General features: G+C 33.6%; 1 protein-coding gene across 1 annotated transcript; it reads left to right on the top strand.

Annotated features, from left to right (window-relative positions):
• The first annotated feature begins 160 nt into the window (after positions 1-160).
• Positions 161-9,256, top strand: LOC145330511 (TOG array regulator of axonemal microtubules protein 2-like). The gene is made up of 7 exons (XM_080175140.1): positions 161-231; positions 907-1,055; positions 5,465-5,611; positions 6,312-6,390; positions 7,216-7,325; positions 7,941-8,011; positions 8,991-9,256. The coding sequence occupies exons 1-7, from the start codon at positions 211-213 to the stop codon at positions 9,047-9,049; spliced, it is 636 nt and encodes a 211-aa protein (XP_080031266.1). The 5' UTR covers positions 161-210; the 3' UTR covers positions 9,050-9,256.
• The last annotated feature ends 11,824 nt before the right edge of the window (positions 9,257-21,080 follow it).

The raw sequence follows: 21,080 nt of genomic DNA, 5'->3' as shown, positions 1-21,080 counted from the left end.
TTTTAAAAAGAGCCTAAATCTTTCTCTTAGTAAAAGTAAAAAAACTGAACGACTACAAGATCTTGAAGGACATACAAACATAAATATAGTTTGTAATAGTCCGATATTCTCCTGCTTTCGTACATAGCACAGGATTTAAGACTTAATATTAAATTTTAAAGGTTAACTTTACACCATCCTGAAACAGTTTTAGCTTCTTATACCCAAATCATGCAGCTGGTATTAAAACAGGTCAGCTATATATACATTTGATAGATAGATAGACAATTAGATAATAGATAGATAAATAGATAGATAGATAGATAAATAGATAGATAGATGATAGATAGAAAGATAGATAGATAGATAGAGGGTGTTTGTGGGGGGTGAGATGTTATACCAGGGTGTGTTTTGGGTTGTGAGCATTTGAGTGTTATACAAATATTTAGTGTGGAGTATAACTAGGCGAATATTTTCAGGGAAGCTTGGTACTACTGTATTTAAGGTGTATTATATAAATGTTAAAAGTAATCGTAAAATTAAAAAAAAAATAGATTGGTAAATTGGCGCAATTTTTAGTGCTTCGCTTTTGAAACAACTAACAATTATTTATCTGAGCTTGATCTTTAAATGTGTAGCTGTTGCCGTTGCCGCTGCCAGAGGTACAGCCACTAACCTAATACTGATCTTTAAATCGAATTGCCTACGCGTGGCTACGGCTATATGCGATCTTTAAATCACAACCACTTTTTGAATTTTCACTGACAGTGGCGACGGCTACGACTACGGCCACGAGTACGACCACGACAACGGCCACGACTACGGCCACGACTACGGCCACGACTACGGCCACGTCTACGGCAACGGCCACGACTACGGAAACGGCTACACATTTAAAGATCCAGCTCTGTCTATATTTAATTCTAGATAAAAAATCTGCGAAGTCAAGTAGCCCGGGCCGCCGTGTACGTGGTGGGGGATATGTTCCTCACCCTCAAGAGAAACATGGAGAGTGATGTTGAGAAAATTGTCATCCCCCTTATTCATAAAACTGGCGATACTAATAAATTTTTAAGGTTTGTACCATAATTCAATTTTCCACTAAGGCTCCGAAACCGAAAAATGTCCGTTGGATTAGAACTGGTTCTCAAAAAATTAAATATACCATCGTCTCACAAACAATTTTCAGCGACTATCAAAATAAAAATCATAAAATTAGTACCGGTCTTGTTAACCCGGCCCTTACCTGGAAAATACCTCTTGGGGGCGAGGTGCTGCCTTAGGCTTGTGTCCTTCAGCAACGACCTTGATCCGTTCCTCGCTTGTGAATGACTGCGGGGAAATACATTCATGCGCCCAACGAAATATCTTTGTAATGCTTGTTTATAATTTTGCCAGTTGGTCTTCTTGACATTTCTGAAAATACTAGTATTAATATTTGGTTGTGATTCAATCATAAAATCTATGTATTTATGGTCGGAGTGGCTGTCATACTCACTTACATGCCAGCCTACTATTTTATTTGCAATCTCAGGTGTGGCTATCGTAATATCGAGGACTTCTTCTCGAGATTTAGTTACAAAAGTTGGTTTACCTATCTCATTCATAATCATGAGTTGGTTGTCTAGAATATAGTCCAATAGGGCTATTCCCCTTGGATTTATATCCGTTGATCCCCAGGCTGTGTTGTGGCTGTTGGCATCTGTACCTAATACTATACCTATACCATTTTCCCTGGCATACCTTATAGTATCCTTGGTAATTTTCTCTGGTGGTAGTTTTACTGGTCTTACCCTTTCATCGTTGGCCATGTAAGTTGAAACAAGAATAGTGTCCTTACCATTTAGATTAAAAAGTACTGCTACCTGATCTCTGTTGGTGAACTGTGTTAAAATTATACCTGTGATGTTTTTGTTTGTTATAATGCATGCTCTATTACCTGCCTCTTTACTTTCGTATATGTTAACATTATGAAACATTTTTACCTTATTTTTAATTAGATAGGGTTCTTGCACAAGGGCAATTGCCCGCGCCCATCCTTTCCGTAGAGCTTGATCGTCTTGTCCAGTCCAGTCCGTTATCCGTTCTCCTAGTGTTAGGCTGGCTTGACAGCAGTGGTGGAGATTTATCTGAGTCAAGCTGGTGACCCTGACATGATTGTCAGAGCCTATCTGTTGTTGATTAGTGCCTGCTATTTCCTGGGGCTAAGGCTATCGCCTTAAAGCCAGTTCTGACAGTCTCGATTTCATCGACTATTCTTTGTCTTATCGCTGCCTTGACCTCCTGCTCTACATTTGACCCGTGAAGAAGTAGGTCACTAAAACCTAATCTCAGCTTGCCATTGATAGCAGGGTTTTTCAGTTTGTTGATGATTCTCTCATCTATCTGGAGTCCTATCTTAAAGAAACCAGCAGAGTTCAGCGGTCCTATTTCATGTACTTTGAAATGGTAGAAACGAGTTACCCCATCCTCCTTGTATTTGAGAATAGGGTTGCAGATCTTGATTCTCATCGTCAGCTGCTCTAGCGTGTAGTTTGTCCACTTGCCGTGGACTGATGTCCACATGTTCCTGTAGACACGGTCTTCCGCCAGGTAAATGAAATACTCTAGGGGGTCTACCTCGTCATCTTGTTCTGGTGGCTTCAGGGTTTTGGCTACATTTAAAATGAATTCCGCCATATCTTTTGTGCCTGCTGAGAGCCAGCCTACTCCTGTTTCTTTGGAGTAGCCAGCAACCGCATCATATTCAAAGTTGTCACCGTGTTGCTGGATGTATTCCATGTATGCTCCAAGGAGTTGGAGATCAAGCTCATCCAACTGAGCTTGAGTGAGCTTTGCTTCTTCCATGGCATAGGTTGATCGCACTTTAACTTCAAACATGTATCTTTCCTTCTTTCGGACTATGTCCGAGAAGGATTCCTTGCTGAGGTAGGTATCGATGACCTCCTGCTGGAGTGGGTCCTCGGCTCTCACTTCCATATCCCTTACAGTTTTAGCCTTCTTGAGTCTCAGTCGTCTCTCGTAGCCAATGGATCTTTTACTGCCCTTAAAAATATCAACATCGTCAGTATTAATAGCATCATTGTTAAGTTCTTGTGTCTTATTCTCTGTCAATTTTCTCTTTGCTTCTCTGCTAAGTACATCTGTCCATTCACCTTCATTGTCTTTCATTTTCTCCCATATCTCTGCACATGTCTGTCTTTTCTTTTTAGTCTCAGTTTCCTTTTCTCCTATCCAAGTTCTGTCCATTGTTTTGCCTGTCGTTTCCAAGTCCTCTAGTACACTTTCATTAACTATTGATTCTTTGTCTGTCTCTGTCATTGTTAAGTCATTTTCATCGTCTACATCAAGCAACTCTTCACCAAAATTTAATTTATTTAAACTCTCATTGATGTCTATCTTGGATTGGGCGTCCAGGTTTCCCCGGTCTCTGCCGTCTCCATTCACGGTGCATCTTGTCGTGTCCTGGTCGAAAAATTTCGATAGGTCTCTACGACAATCGGTTACCTGACTATTCGCTTTTACGTTGGGGCCCCCATAGTCAGGTCCAAGGGGCGTTCCACGGCCAACAGTAGCTGAGGCTCCGTCTTTGACGGGCCCGAGGGTTCCAGCGCCGTTAGCTCCACTGGCTCCCCCATCTCTAGTATCTTCGGGTGTAGCGTTCATAATGAGTAAGTCTGTAAGAGATCAGAATCATTAATAATAGACTATTAAAGAAACTATCTCTTGCGGAAGTAGAGAAAAGGTCATAAAATTTACATTGTTGGTCCAAATTTACTGTTGAGGTGAAAGGTTAAAAAGGTGAGAGACAACCAGATAAAGGTCCTAATAAAAGATAAACTGTCATAAAGTAAAATTATAGATGTAGCATCAGTCAGGGTTGCTAAAAGCTATGTTTAAATAATAAAATTTTAATAGTTTTAGGCTGCTACTAGCCTTGGCAGAAACTATTAAATACCTAAAAAAAAAAATAAAAAAAAAAATAATAAATTAAGAATATACGCTTCACACAATTGGAAAATTATTCACTTGTTATATTGAAAAATATGATTTTTGAATTTGGTGTACACTACCGACAGACAAACAACTAGTTCTGACGCACACACATGCGTGTATCATACAGACACGTATGCATAAGACACACACACTCATACACCCAGCCCAGCTGATTATATTTTTGGGGAAAATCACGCAACCTCATATAAGTATAATAGATTAATATGGGTCACGCAACCTCCCATCGAATATAAATCAACTTTTCGCATTTCCCTCCCTTTGTCATTGACCCTTTTTGAGTGGACTTTTAAGAAAGAAGTAATACCCTTGCAATTGCTCATTTCCTACGTTCCTTTGTTTTGTGGTTGTGTGAAACTGATCCTATTATCCCTTTACATGAAAACACTATTAAAAACAACAACACTTTGTAGGTTCATGATTAGTTCAGGTTGGTTTAGGTTCAATCCTAGGATGTCCCCCTCCTTCCTTATCCAGTCTCGCGTGGAGAGATTGGATTTTTGACTAGTTCACATCACAACCTTGTTGTAATCTGACCCAGCCCCTCCTCCAAAAACTCCGGACGCTCATGACACCTGGTTGTTGCAAAATCCTCAGTTTACCCGCTGATTTTGCACCAACCTGAGACCTAACCCGGCCCTTAGGCCCCTCAGCACTAACAAAACAGGTTTAAATCTTATAATCTTTCATTTTAATATCCAAAGAAAGCTGTCTATAGTACGATGCAATCAATAACTATTATATTTTTTTGGAGTAGCGAAACTAATCTATAATTCACTTTGTCTGTTTGTCATTAATTAAATCTTGATTGGGATGTACAAACTATTTCAATTTTAATCTATAGAAGGCGTAATTAAGTTTTTTAATCATCATTGGGGATGAATATCAGTTTATCTTCTTTCATATCCTGGCTATTTGTTACCCTTAATACCTGGAGAACTTTTATTAAATCTTGATTGTGGTGTACATTGTACAATAAGATATATAAGTTGGAAGGAATTTTAATGTTAGAGGGAGATTTGAAATCTGCATCAAATTTTAAGGATTTTTTTATAAAATTCGTTTTTTTTATTTTTTATCTAAAAGCGGAAATGCAATTTAAGTCAATTGGATAGGTGGATTGGAAACTACCTGCGCTCTAATTGGTTGAATGATGTACGACACTTAAGCTTCTCCAATCAGAGCGCAGATAGTTTTCCATCCACCAATCACAGATGTCAAAATTAATTAACTCAAATTGTATTTCCGCTTTTAGATAAAGAATCATACAAAAAAACGAATTTTATAAAAAAAAATCATTATAATTTGATGCATATTTCAAATCTCCCTCTAACATTTAAATTCTTTCCAACTTATATATCTTATTGTACAAACTAGGACATTTTATACTATATTACAATATTTTAATCCTCCTGCCCGTCCATTTTAAAACCAAGTTTATGGCCAAGATATAATTTTTTTATATTTATAGAGAAGATTGTAATCTAGCCCTGGATAAAATGGTGGAGGGTATTTCCTATGCGCGGACAATGTCAATATTAACTTCAGAAGTTCTACATCATAAGAATCCGGTTATTAGGACTACAGTTTCAAGACTTCTGGCTTTGATAACAGACAGGTATATCTATCAATGTATCCATCTGTATGTCCTTGTCCATCCATATGTTTGTCTATCCATCTATCTGTGTTAGTAAAAATCCGATTATTAGGAATAAAACTGCATGAACCTAGTACAAGTGTCTGACTCTGATTATGACGTAAAAAATTTAGCCAATGAGAGGCCAGTATACACTGTAATTGACCAATGGTAAAATTTATAGTGGCCTCTCATTGGCTAATTTTTTTACGTCATAATCAGAGTCTGACACTTTTACTAGGTTCAACTGCATCCATTATTGTAAATTTCACTGGTACCCAAAGTTTTATTACTCTTTTATCTTATTCGTTAACTAAAAAAACTTTAAGTACTTTATGGAAATTTATGTAATTGGTTAGCTCCAGAAGAGCAGTGTGCAAACTTTTCAACCAATAGTTTTAATCTCAAAAAAGGGTAATCTTGTTTAACATCATGGGGGATGTATTTCAATTTATCTTCCATTGTCTTATCCCCTAAGATCCCTGCTCAAACCCCAACTATTTACTTGTTCAAATACTGTAGGGGGACAAGGTGACTCAAAAATCAGCCATGTGACGTCATAAAAAAGAGGAAAATGAGATGAGAAGTGGGAAAGGACAATTGGATAATAACTCATTTTTATGACGTCACGTGGCTGATTTTTGAGTCACTTTGTCCCCCTACAAATACTTTTAATTTTCAGAATTGGTGCGACGCGAGCCTTGGCAGGCAGCAAAGACATCACTGAAAAATTGCTACCAGCTGTTGCTAAAATGGCTCAGGTTTAGTGGATAGATAGATGTTTTATTTGATATCAATTTTGATAGAAAGATAGCAAAGGAATAAAAGAGAAAGATTTTAATTCGTAGCTTAGTTTTACAACGAATTTAAAGTAGAAAGAAAGTTTACCTTTATTTTGCCTTTCTGAGAATGTTTTTTTTCAACCAATTTAGAATTAAATTTTTGCCTTTTTAGTCATTTGAATGGCCTCAAGGACCTGAAACGGTATCCAAAACGTTACCCTTTACAAGGTTGTTTTATATAAAAGATCATGATGACTGTCTTTGTGTACCAAAATATTTCGCTAATAATTTTCCATTACAGTATAGCTTCTCATAGGTTTTATAACTATTTTAAGAAAGTGTACTACCACCCTTTCAAGAGAAATCACCTCTAGAAAATTAAACCTCCACCCCCATTGTTTTACCTTTTCTTTTTAAAACTTAAATTGAAAGATGGGAACGATCGACTTAACAGTTACCCTAGATATAAACTACGTTGATTATATAGCCTGCATAGAGAACCAAAATTATATAAGAGCTGTGTTTATAAAACTAGCGACTGATCCCTAGCATCTAGGGGCTCCATATAAGGAGGAACATGAAAGGGCATAAAAAATAGTCTAAATAGCCAAGACTTAAAAAAAATTTTAATTATCCTAAAATCATCCCAGGAACCATAAGAAGCTTCACTGTAAAGGAGAATCATATCGGATTAGCGGTTAGTGAGATCCTTCGCTACAGAGACAAAGAGGGCTTTGTGCTTAATATAAAAGGATGAAGAAAAAAAATTTATTAGTTGATTATAATTAAAATTTTGTATTACAGGATGGAAGTTTAGAGGCAAGATTATATGCAAAGATGACATTTAGAACATTGATGGAACATCCGGACTTTGATCGGGTGCTTAAAAAACACCTTACTCCCAATACTTTAAGGTATTTTTTTGTATTTTGCCGTGGGTGGTACCAGTAGCCCAAAAACGTACACACATTTAAAGATTATAACCACTAAAATTTTATCAAAAACTTTGGGTACCTTTAATTTTGTTTGATACAGACGAACAGTATTTATAGTTATATAAATCTTTATAATAGGATAATTTTGTTTATTATAATTGAAAATTAATGTATTCATTGTTTATTCTCATAAGATCTCTTCCTTCTTATAATTGACTGAATATTTGTTTTTAGACATCTTTTCTTTTTGTTCATTTTAGTAAATAAAACAGTTTGAAAAATATTTATAAAACTGAAGATTAATCATCTGTAAGTAAAATATGAACTGTACAAAATTTAACCCTTGATTGGCCTGTCATCAAATGTTTTAGCTTGTGATTTATGTAAGAAATTAGGTTTTTCTTTTTCCTATTGATAAGGACGTCCAAGCTTTTTTTGACGGGGGTAAAATGGAGTGTTAGGTTTACATGATTGGTTCATTAAGTTGAGTAACCAAACGTATCATCATTGTGGATGTACAACGATTTAAAGGCCTTTGTCTTATCCTTTTAGATCCTAATACAAGGTTTTACAATAAAATGAAATTTTATTTAGGAATCTTGAGAAAGTTTTGGATCAAGTAAGAAATAGTTGTAATGTTCCACCATCTCCAGCTGTTAATAGTGGTAGGTTTACTTGTCTATCTATTCTAATATCCATATATCTATATATCTATCTATCTTGAGAAAGAGTTGGATCAAGTAAGAAATAGTTGTAATGTTCCACCATCTCCAGCTGTTAATAGTGGTAGGTTTACTTGTCTATCTATTCTAATATCCATATATCTATATATCTATCTATCTTGAGAAAGAGTTGGATCAAGTAAGAAATAGTTGTAATGTTCCACCATCTCCAGCTGTTAATAGTGGTAGGTTTACTTGTCTATCTATTCTAATATCCATATATCTATCTATCTATCTATCTTGAGAAAGAGTTGGATCAAGTAAGAAATAGTTGTAATGTTCCACCATCTCCAGCTGTTAATAGTGGTAGGTTTACTTGTTTATCTATCCATCTATTCTAATATCCATATATCTATCTATCTATCTATCTTGAGAAAGAGTTGATTCAAGGGGCATAAATTTTAAGGGGTGCTTTATATTGTCGTCAGGAAGGTGATAGGTTCGAATCTCAGTCCGACACCGCGTCATAACTAAAGACGTTAAATATGGTTTCCACTGCTACTATGTCAGATGCGCGACGTAAATAGTTAGAGTGGGGGGAATGCCTTGGAGCAAAACAGGCGCAAATCGCTAGCATGCACAGTTGGGACTTCTTAGACAAAGGTCGTGCATCTCAGAGAGTCGGTTGTCTGATGGGTGAATGGACGCTTTACACCGCAATCATACTTATTGTATGTATGTTCCAAGGTGCGTGGAGAGAGGTCTAGTACCCGAAGCAACACTTAGCCCCCTAAAGTCTTAACTCTTAGCCCTCTCCTAAAATAGTTACACACCTTCCCTGGACCTATGAAAAGATTATAAAGGAGAGCCATATCGGTTCTGCAGCAATTAGCGATATTCTTCAGTACAAACACACATAAAAACAGACAGAGAGACATCATGTTACTTTGGCAAGAATGCTTATCTATCTATCTATTTCTAGGAAATGGATCCCGCTATGATTCTCGGGCTGGCTCCAGATATTCCAGCAAAACATTGTAAACATTCCTGAGATATTTATGTACAGATACAATTAACTTTAGATGATTGTGAACAATTTTCGAGAAAGAAATCAAAATTTTAATAATTTTTATTAAAATCAAATGTTTTTGTTTATTAAGTATTGTAGCAATTCTATAACTAGGGTATGTATGATAGTATAATCATATGGAATAACTAGCGTTTACGTAACTAAACGCCTCAAGGGGCACTTGAGTGAAGGTGGAGGGGATTGGTGTGGGGGAGGGGTGAGGGGGATTTGTTCTATACTTTGTTCAAAAAGTTTCAAAAAGAAAAGAACAATTTTTGGGAGGGCTCTTATAAAAAACTATCTCTTTTGGGGGTAATGTGGTTCCTTCCAACAAAATATTTCGGTTCTGCGGTTAGTGAGACTCTTTGATACACTCACACAGACATCCTTTTATTTTATATAGGAACTAGCGACTGCGCTCCATATTGGTAGGGGTAAGGAAGAGCAGAAAAATAGCCCAAAACCAAAATTTGAATCTACAATTCAAATAGCCTAAAAACAACCCTAGACCTATGTAAAGCTTTCCTGAAATGGAAATTTTAATCGGTTCAGTAGTTATCGAAATCTTAGGCTACAGACAAAAAACCTTACTACTTTATATAATAGGATGACTGTTTCACGAATTAGCTTGTTATTGCTGCGCTTTTATGAACTTGTTGTTCTTATTGTTTATGTTTTTCTTGTTATCTGTTATTTAATTAATTATTTCTGAAAAAACAAAATATTTTATATAATTCAAGATTTTAAATGCTTTATTTATAAAAATGTGCCTTTTTATATAATTTTAGATGATCAAATTAAGTTTATTTATAATTTTTTCTGCCCTTTTTTGTAGCTATTTATTATTTTGCTATTTAATGTGTTTAAATAATGAGTATAGGATATACTTGGATATATTGACAAGGGAAATTTTATTGCTTTTATGGACCTCATTTATTGATAAGTTCGGTATTCCAGAAGTAGAGGAAGGGAAATTATAAAGGGTGTATTCTTATTTTTTTTTACGGAGTACATGAAAATCTGGTGCAACATCCATGTAATGATATATCGATTGTTAGAATGTTTCAAACATTAAACATCTTTAGTAAAAATCGATTATTTGCATCCAATACCTATCCATGGAGAAAATCTTTATAAGGGCTTGGCAGCCTTGCGTCAGCTTCCTGTAAGCCTGAATTTCACATCATTTTCAAAATCAGCTGGAAGTCTAAACCTGTCCAAATGCCTCTTTAAATTTTTTTCTTCAAATCATCCAAACGGGTTTAAGTTTGAGGCTTAGTCGCGGCTGCCGAGCCTTGATATTTATCTTAAAAATATAATATTTTTTTCATTAATTGCCATTTATATTATAGTTTATAATCTAAAAGAAATTTATTTGTTTTATTTTGCGTGCCTTTTATAGATTTAAATTACTAGTGAAAAAGATTGGGCACTACTAATTTGGAACCAACCAATCAAAATTCAAAAAGTTTTGGAGCCAGCGATTAAGATAATGTTTTTATCAAACTTTGGATCCAATATTCACCACATCTTTAGTTTAAACTATTTTTTTTCTCGATCATTTTTTTTTTTTAACAATTTGCTTACAGATTTTAAGGAAGAACTTTTAGTTTTTTTTAATTATATTTGTTTTTTTTATATCAAATATATAAATTAAATTTAGGACAATCAAGAAATATTTTAATCTATATTGTTATATATATTCAAAAATCTTTAAAAAGAATTTTTAGTCTCAATTATTGTAGCTATGGGGCTACAAACGTCATGAGATAATCAAAATTTTAATTCATATTTCATAATGTTTATTGTATATACATATATATTATTAATAATTAGATATATTTAAAATTCTATAACATATATCATATTGACATATTAGTTAATATTGTAGCAAAGCTACTCTATGATTGTAAAATACATAAAAAAAACGCCATTTTAATGATTATTATTGTATTGTAAAAGAATTTTATCTACAGGTGTTTTAATGTTAAAAAAACTGAAAATAAATTATTGTATCAAAGTAGTTATTTTTAAAAGCGAAGCTTTTCTATAATTAGGATCCGTTAGGATAGCTTTTTAAATTAATTTAGACATGTTGGAATTGTACTATCGATTTCAATCTTTGCATGATGATTCCTGTAGAAGTAAGGTCGATTTAGAAAGAGTAACAACTCTAATATCATTACCAGAACGTCCATTTTAAGCATGTTGATTTGTTTAATTAAAAATTTTTATGTAATCTAATTTTCCGATTGATCTGATTTTTGGTATATTGATTCCTGGAGCAACAAAGTACAATATTATTATTATAAGCGAAGCAACTCTATAATAAAGTCCTAAAAATGTAAGTTTGTTCATAAACATTATTCAGTATAAAGCAGTTTTTCAACAAATTTACCTACAATTTTGCTTCGACTCTTATACATTTATATTATGTCCTACCGTTTCAGTGCTTCGCTTTTATGGATGTTGTCATCCTTGTCTCTTATGTAAATCAGTCAGTCTTATCGTCAATGTAGGCATGTTATAAATGGCCTATTGCTTTCAAATTTGAAATTTTCAAATTTTAATTCTATAACAGATAGGTACAATTAAGAAGGCGTAGAAAGTCAGTATATTTTTTTCATTTAATATAATTATCCCATTTATCTGAAATTCAAAGTTTTGTATTAAAGCAATTATGCAACAAATTTGAATAAACTTAGAGAGGAGAGGGGACATAGTGTCTCAAAAAAAGGCCATGTGACGTCATAAAAACAAGGCTGGAACACCTTTTATGGATGTTTTCATCATTGTTTATTTTTTAGTCAGGTTAGAAGATGAAAAATCTGAAAATATAGTTTGAACAATCAAAAGAAAAGGGAATGTGATTCTGACAAACAATTCTAAGTGAAATTTCTTCTCAACCCCCTTCCCTTTTTCCTCTCCCCTTCTTACCCACTTCCCTTTCAGTTACCTCAATGTCAGGGGGGTAAATCTTCCCCTCCCCTTCTGGTTCTATACTTATATTTACCTTCTTAGATGTTTTTAGTAGCGAACTACTCTATAATTTGAAATGTCCGTCTGTATGTATGTATGTCTGAAACGTTTTGGGGGAAACATGATTTACTCGGCTCCTACTAAAGATAGACAGCTAAAATTTTTTGTGATTAAATAAGTTATCATTCTTCATATTTTCACAAAGGTTCATTGAGATATGTCAATTAATTGGGGTGCTAGATCGACTCCTAGATTTTTAAGTTTTCATGATTTTCTCGATTCCTATTAAAGATAGAAGTCTAAATTTTTCAAGGATCAAATAAATTCAAATTCTGCACACTTCTATAAAGTTTCATTAAGATTTACTCATTGGTTGTGGTGCTAGATCGATTCCTTGATTTCCACATTTTAAATCATGAAAGGTTTCATGATTTTATTTAAATTTTTATTTTGTGTTTAAATACTCTATAGTTCATTTTTGATGTTCTTCCATGATTTTTGAGCTTCGCTACTTATGGATGTTGTCATTCTTGTTTTTTAAGAGATAATGTACATAGTATTTGTTGTCTGGTTTAAACAAAGGTTTCACGAAATTTGAACCTCATGATTGTAACAAATCCTATTTACCTTTAAAACTATATTTTTATAGAGTATAATACCCAAATATTAAAAATTAAAATTGTGTAGGACTGGTTCAGCATCTTTATGTATCCCAGGAGCTACTGAACCATTGTACATTGTGTACTTCTATTTGATATTGATATGTTCATTACAAACTATTTAATTGCCTCCAAACTATACTACCAATAAAGGATAATTTTCTTTAATATCATTGTAGCTGTAAATTGTTTAAGAGAAATGTCTTTTTTGTAACTTAATTATGCTCAGGTTCCAGGTATAATACTGCAGGTCCTGATCCTCCAGGTCTCCAGAAATCTTTAAAAGCCTCCTGTGACCGCAATTTTTGACTTCAGATTTTAAACTTAAGCTTTTCTTACATATCTACATAGCGTATTAAAATTTTGTTTTCCTGCCTACCGCCGACTGCGGCGGCTGGCAGCTGCCAAGTACAGGTGCGGCCGCATTATGTTTGTTTAGATATTTCTAATATAATATTTACAGAAACATAAACATTTTCTGCAAAATCTTCTAGCTTCAAAAATAAGAAAATTACAGCTATTTGAAATTTTTAAGTAAAAAAGAAAATTGACTTTGACTCACTTAAGGTCGGAAATTCATTATCAAACAGGGTACACAAATTTTTAGTCCTCTAGCTCTAATAGGCACTGAGAAAATAGGGAGGGGGGGCTTTGAACCCACACCCCCCCCCCGTTCCGACCGATAAAGGTGCGGCAAGGGGCCCGACTGTTAAGGGTTAAACTATGGAATCAAGCTAAACCATAAATGTAGTCTTCCTTGCAATTTTGGTTAGAAAAGAATGTTTTATACTCAAGGAACAAGGGACTAGGATTCTGACTAATAATTCTTAATAAAAAAAATCACTTCCTTCTCCCCCCGCCCCTCCCTTCTTATCCACTTGCCTTTAGTTACAGCACAAAACAAGTTTTGCGCCAACATTAGGCTACTAAAACATTCAAACTTTCCACAATTTCAAATAGAATTAATTTAATGAAACAAAGCTTCTTGTTATATTGTAAGCTTTTTTAATTATAGTTATAGATTATTGGAATTATGAATCTAATTGTATTTACTTATGGTTGTTAGTTTATTGGTGACATAATAATTATATATTTCCTAAAAATAGATTTATGACCCTAGATGGGTTGTAAGACACAATATTCCGACTAAATTAAAAAGGAATATCTAGTAGACGAACATATGTGAATGTTTAGTCACGGATGATTTATTGAAATAATACAAGCAATGTTTTTTTTTGGATAGTATATTATCCTAAAAGCTAGCTTTATTCTAGGAAATTCAACTATTTAAATCTGACTCATACATATGTCTATGTGAAATGTGGATGAACTGAAAAAATCACTGCCCTTTCGTACCAAAATATGTACATGTCATAACCCATAATAGGGCCGGATTATTCCTTCACTGTGTTCTTGTTGGTTAAATTTAAAAAGTATGGATCTAAATTGTATTCATTTTCTCATGTTTGTTAGTAGCGAAGCTACTCTATAATTCACTATGTCCGTCCGTCCGTCCGTCAGTCAGTCCGTCAGTCAGTCCGTCAGTCAGTCCGTCAGTCAGTCCGTCAGTCAGTCCGTCCGTAACGCTATGGGGGAAATGGGATTTACTCAGCTCCTATAAAAGATAGAATGCTGAAATTTTTTGACAACATTCCCATTATTAAGGAGCACAATTGACTATAAAACATCATTTGAGGTCGGACCGATTTTTAGCAGGTTTTAGGCTATTTTTATATTTTTCACATTTTTCTCCATATCTTCAGTGTTTATGGTCCGATTTTCAAAATTTTTTCAGTTACAGATATCAAAATTAAATTTCCTGTCGTTTAAAGAAACAATCATGAAGGCCAGACTGCCTTTTTAGCAGGTTTTAGGCTATTTTTATATTTTTCACATTTTTCTCCATATCTTCAGTGTATGGTCCGATTTTCAAAATTTTTTCAGTTATAGATATCAAAATTAAATTTCCCGTCTTTTAAAGAAGACAACCATGACGGCCAGACTGCCTTTTCAGCAGGTTTTAGGCTTTTTTTTATATTTTTAACATTTTTCTCCATATCTTCAGTGTTTATAGTCCGATTTTCAAAATTTTTTCAGTTGTAGATATCAAAATTAAATTTCCCGTCTTTAAAGGAAATAACCATGACGGCCAGACTGCCTTTTTAGCAGGTTTTAGGCTATTTATAAATATATTTAACACTTTTTTCCATATCTTTAGTGTATCTTTTAAAGAAGACAACCATGACGGCCAGACTGCCTTTTCAGCAGGTTTTAGGCTTTTTTTTATATTTTTAACATTTTTCTCCATATCTTCAGTGTTTATAGTCCGATTTTCAAAATTTTTTCAGTTGTAGATATCAAAATTAAATTTCCCGTCTTTAAAGGAAATAACCATGACGGCCAGACTGCCTTTTTAGCAGGTTTTAGGCTATTTTTAAATATATTTAACACTTTTTTCCATATCTTTAGTGTATATGGTACGATTTTCCAAATTTTTAAAGTTTTTAAGGATTTAAAAATTAAATTTTTTGTCGTTTTAAGAAAACAACCATGGCGGCCAGACTGCCTTTTATCAGGTTTTTGGCTATTTTTATATGTTTTACATATTTCCCAATAGCTTTGTTTATTTTGATCCAATTTTCAAACTTTTATGGGATATCAGTATCAAAATAATTTTTCCCATTGTTATGAGCATCTTTAATATAATTTACTTAGACCATCGTCATCATACAAAATAAAACAAGGTTTCATATTTATTTTATCCAATAAATCTATTCTTGATTTTAGTAAAAACCTTTTAAATCTACCTGTACGTATTCCCATCTACGATTTTTTGTGCTTCGCTACTTATGGATGTTGTCATCCTTGTTCAAGTTCTACTTTCAAGAGGCCAAAATAAATAGCAATACATTTCAGTAGGTAGGGGGCATTAGGATGTTTATTACACTCGTTTCTAAAGTTTTATAAAAACGTTTTCTTATTCATTGGCTTAACAACATTGAGGACTTTTATTGAATTTTGATTTGTTGGTTCATTAAGATCCGGTCCAAACATGTTAACCACTGATTGTAAACGCAGAAGGGGTAATTTTGTGTGTCATCATTGTGAATGTTATTGCCTTATCCTTTTAAATCCCTGATTACTTTTGCTAATAAAGTAATTTCTACTTTAATCAGTTTAGTACTATAAATTTTTTCATAGGGAAAGTTATTAATTGTAACTTTAAAAAAAAAAAAAATACATTGTAAAGAAATAAACTTAACTTTTTATCATAGTACAATTTTTAAAAACTAAAATTAAATATCTTGGTAATTAGGGATAACTGAAACTGCAGTAGTGTACTTTTAAAAAAAAATATATTTTATGAATAAATACTCTATACAAATAAATTTTACTAAAGTAATAGCTTTCACACCATGGTATTACAGTATTTAAATTCTATATATAAGTAGTATACATTAAGCTATAAAAATTGGAAAGAATTTTAATGAATATAATAGATTTGAAATCTGCATAAAATTTTAAGGATTTTTTTATAAAATTCGTTTTTTATATAATTCATTATTTAAAAGCACAAATCAAATTTAAGTTAATAAATTTTGACCAATAGGATAGGTGGATTGGAAACTACCTACTCTCTAATTGGTTGAATGATGTACGTCACTTCAGGGCGCAGATAGTTTTCAATCCACCAATCACAGATGTCAAAATTATTTAACGTAATTTGTATTTGCGCTTATAGATAAAGAATTATACAAAAAACGAATTTTATAAAAATTCCTTAAAATTTTATGCAGATTTCAAATCTATTATGTTCATTAAAATTCTTTCCAATTTTTATAGCTTAGTATACATATAGTAACGTTGTCAATTAAGTCTAATTATTATTATGTAAAAATTTATATTAAAATAATTTTTTTTTGTAGTACAGTTTTTCATGAAAATAGTGAACCTTAAGCTGTACAAAATATCTATAACTGTAATTTTAAAGTATTTATTATTGCACTTTTTTTACTTATTTACAGACATGAAATTTTCATGGAATAGAACTTTTAGTTCAACCCTGATTGGAGCTCTTCAGTGGATGAAACTCTTACCATCTGCCAACTACAAATGGTTGGATCTTGTAGGGGTGTTCACCTGGATGGCCATCATTACATTGGTGTTTAACAAGAGATTTATCAACATTGCAAGGTGGGTAGTATTTACCATTACCTCGTAAGGGCATGATTCTCCTTCGAAGTGATCATCTATAGAATCCAGAATGCACAGGCATTCCCCCCACTCTTACTATTTACGTCGCGCATCTGAAATAGTAGTAGTGGGAACCATTTTTAACGACTTTTGGTTATGACACGTTGTCGGACCGAGATTCGAACCTATCACCTTCCCGATGACGAGCGGATGCGCTACGTGTTGAGCCACGGTCGCAGGTTATTTATTAAAGAAAGAACAAAATTGACTCTGATGACTATTTGACTTTTTATTAAATATTGTTTCCAAACTAATGGTGCATAAAATTTTCAACCAATAATGTTAATTTACATCAGGAAATTTTGTATATTAATTTGTCAACCATTGTCTTATACCTTAAATTCTAAAAGTAATTTTGAAAATAAATGTCCAATAATCTATATTTAGATATACATATTTTAGGATCATACATGACGACAACGATAATTTAACAGCTGACTTTATTGTTGATACCGGGGATCTTGTTGCAACTTCAGTTGATTGTGCACTCAGACTCGCTGCTCTTGGATGGTTTGTTTTCAAAAACTCGGAGATTTTTAACAAACAAAGCCTACCATTGCCACCTAAAGCTTGGATACTGCTAATTGGCTTGAGTTTAGGAAAAAGAATTTTTTACATTTAATCCTCACATAAAAGTAAAATGTTGTTTATGTTCCTGTGTGTGTAGCAAAATATTTTGCTAACCACTGATATGGTTCTCCTATACGGTGAATCTTTTTATAGGTTCTTATTTTTAAGAAGGGCACCTAAACAGAGGGGGATTCTTAAAAAACTTTTTTGCTCACTACCTTACTAAATTTAGTGAGCGCGCTAAAAATTATTGTAAAAATCCTCCAAAATCGCATAAAAAATCTACTAAAATTCGATATAATCATAAAAGGGTTATTAACATAAGATTTTGTTTAATTTTTGTAGATTTTTAATGCAATTTTGGAGGATTTTTCATAGAGTTTCTTAGGGAGCCTCACTATTTTAGTGAGGCATATTGATTCAAAAAGTTTTTTTTAAGAATCTACCTCAGTTCTTAGAAAAATTGCCCATCAAATTACCTTATAGAGAAGTAGCGGCTAGTATTTAGTAAAATTGTATAGTTGGCCTTCATATTTTTTGCGATGTGCTTCAAACAATTAGATAAGATAGCTAAAATTAAAATCTCTTACTCATTAGAGTGGTTGCTGTTTAGAACAGTTGCTTTCGAAACAGTTAGTATAGTAACATGGAGGCCATCTTCTATTCTTTTTTTTGAAAATTTTCTATTCTTTATTTCTCTCATTGGTTTGATGTTGTATAATTTCAAACAGCTTTGCTTTTGTTGCAATATTGTATGTCATAAAAAAAATTACTTTTTAAATCCAGGAATCATTAATCCAATTATAAACCTAAGCACTAAGGGATTCAACATTGAATATTTGGGAGATATGTTTGATGTGTCCCATCAATTTCTCTGTGCTTACATCCTGGGTGTTGCTACTGCAGACTTTATCAAGATAACAGTTGAAGATTTAGAAATTAAATATTCACCCACAGAGATTGCAAGACTGTTGCATGGAAAATATGTTTGTTTAAAGCAATCTGTATCATTGCTTATATTACAAATGTTTTCTTTCCTAGCTGCTTTTACCATAGTTGGAATGTATAATGTGATGGGTGGATCAATTAAGGCAGTGGCAGGCTTAACAATTAGCATGATTCCTATCTTCTACATATGTTACACACTTGACTGCTGCTATGCCAAATATCAGAACTTGATAGTGGATTTAAGGTATTATTATAAAATCTTACAGAGGTTCTTTTTTTCGCGTAGTTAAGTGAAACTGTTCTAAATTCTAGACCATTTCATATAAATATATATATGTATATGTATACATTTGCTATAATTAAGAACACTTTAGGTTAGGTTGTATACATGGACATCCTTATTGGTCAGTTCGTTCATTCAGTAGGAGGAGAAGAGATGGGTAAAGGAGGTGTAAGAGGAAAATTGTTATTTAGTCTGCTGCGTGTTTCCCTTTATTTGGAGAACATGAAAATCTGTTGTAAGCTCCAAATAATAATGTAACCATTACTTGTATGCTATTTATTTAGGCAATTAGGAAGCCATTACTCTGCAGAGAAAAGAACAGTGCTGAAATCTGAAATACGCAGAATGAAATTAGAAGGACCTTTCACTGTGTTCGGCTTGTTTGATGTTAATATTTCCACCATTATGGGTTTCTTGTCCACCTGTTTGTCATATCTTATCATTCTTCTGCAATTTAAGTAATAAAAAAAAATTGGTAATAGTCAATTTCGCGGCAACGCCAAATAAGCGGCGATTTGTCATATTTTGAAAATAGCTATTGATAAGTTAATTTAGGTTAGGTTAGGTTAGGTTACATTGGATTGGGTGTATGCCCCAAAGGGTTAGAGCCCCCCGCAGAGACTAGAAATAGGAGAAAAGCTACTGTGAAAATACGAAGAAACGCCCTTTAAGGGGCGTTGCCACGAAAGGGACTATACCCAAATTTTTGTATTTTGGAAGGGTTTATTAATTTGATGCTGAACCACAAAGTGTCACCCGAGTAATGTAAGCCCTCTCCCCGCCTACTTTTTTAAAATAAATTAAAATTTATGGGGGGGGTAGTTTCCCCTATATCTTACCCTGCGGGGCTAACCTAAACCCAATTTGACCTATAACCTAACCTTATTAAAGTATTAAGCACACAAAAGAAAAAACAACCAAATCCATCATTTTTTTTATTTATTTAAAAATAAGCTGGGGGGGGGGGGGGTGAGGTTTGTGCTTTTAAAGACGCTTTGAGGGAAAAACGCAATTAATTTTCCTGTATGGCCTGGAAATCTATTAATATCCACTGGATTAAAATTGGTTATCAGCCATACTGAAAAATCATGTATTACAGACAATTTTCCATAAAAATAAACAAAAAAAATCATGAAATTCATACATGGTTTTAATCTTTATCATTTTTCGTTTTGATCCGAAAAAACTAAAAAGCTGTTTATAATACGATGCGATAAATAATTATTCCTATATCTTGCAACTGTACTAATCCTAAATTGCCATTTTTTAGAAAACTTAAACTTTACATTAATCTTATCTTAAATTAACAATCCATGATACCCTGCACTAGCATATTAATGTTATTTTAGGACCTGGGGGTTATCTTTCTAGGGGCGATTTTTCTTTGGGGGGTGGTGGCACCCTCCCCCAAAATAGTTACAAACCTTCCCAGGAGCTAACCCGAAAAGGAGAACCATATCGTTTCAGTGTTTAGCGAGATTCTTCGCTACAGACAAAAAAAAGTTACTACTTTATAAAATAGGATTAGAGACGCTCAAGACGACTAGGTCCAATAGTAACGCAGCTGCTAATTGTAAGCTAAACATTACCCTCGACCGTAGCGTAACATTTGGCGCATCCGCGCGTCATTGGGGAGGTGATGGGTACGAATCTCGCACAAAGTATGTTAACATTTGTTCCTACTGCTGCTTTATAAGATGCATATAGTTATTTGTTAGAGGAGGGGACATGCCTTTGCCCAAAACAGGCTTAACTTTTTACAATTCACTGATAGATTTCCAGACAAGAGTATTGCAATCAAAGGGTTGTTGTCTTGAATAGTTGTGTTGGGACCCACTGTATAGAGTACTGGCCTTACTTTTTTTCTTTGTTAAAATCCGTCCCCAGAGGAATTAATCAGAGCTGGATCTTTAAATCAGCGCGATGACACTGCCGATAGCTGTAGTAAGCCTATTTTAAAAGCGATTTTAAAATCAGAATGACAAAATGACTGCTGTTTCTGAGCCGGTTTCTAAAGTGTTACCCGACTTCCACTGCTATTTAGATTTAAAGATCCATGTTTTATTGGCAGCACAGACAGTAACAGTGGCATCAGTAGTACGTGGCAGTGGGCAGCACTAAATGATTTAAAGCTCCAGCTCATGTATAACTGAACATAAAGAGATATAAAGAAAGAAAAAACACAAAATGAAAAGAATAAAAAGAGAGAGGGAAGGAAATAGAAAAAGAGATAAAAAGAAAAATTGTCAATCTTAAGTATCCGAGGTGCTAACAATTTATAAATTTTTCAAATAATTTAATTTATATAGG

Source organism: Acartia tonsa, chromosome 10, assembly GCF_053477335.1.
Source record: "Acartia tonsa isolate MP-2025a chromosome 10, ASM5347733v1, whole genome shotgun sequence".
Lineage (NCBI taxonomy): Eukaryota > Metazoa > Arthropoda > Copepoda > Calanoida > Acartiidae > Acartia > Acartia tonsa.
This window is presented reverse-complemented; position numbering and strand designations above follow the sequence as displayed.

Coding starts and splice junctions, on each gene's coding strand:
- LOC145330511 (XM_080175140.1), top strand. CDS start 211: ATGCAGCTGGTATTAAAACAG. Junction 1,056..5,464: donor GATACTAATAAATTTTTAAG/GTTTGTACCATA, acceptor TTATATTTATAG/AGAAGATTGTAATCTAGCCC. Junction 6,391..7,215: donor CTGTTGCTAAAATGGCTCAG/GTTTAGTGGATA, acceptor TTTGTATTACAG/GATGGAAGTTTAGAGGCAAG.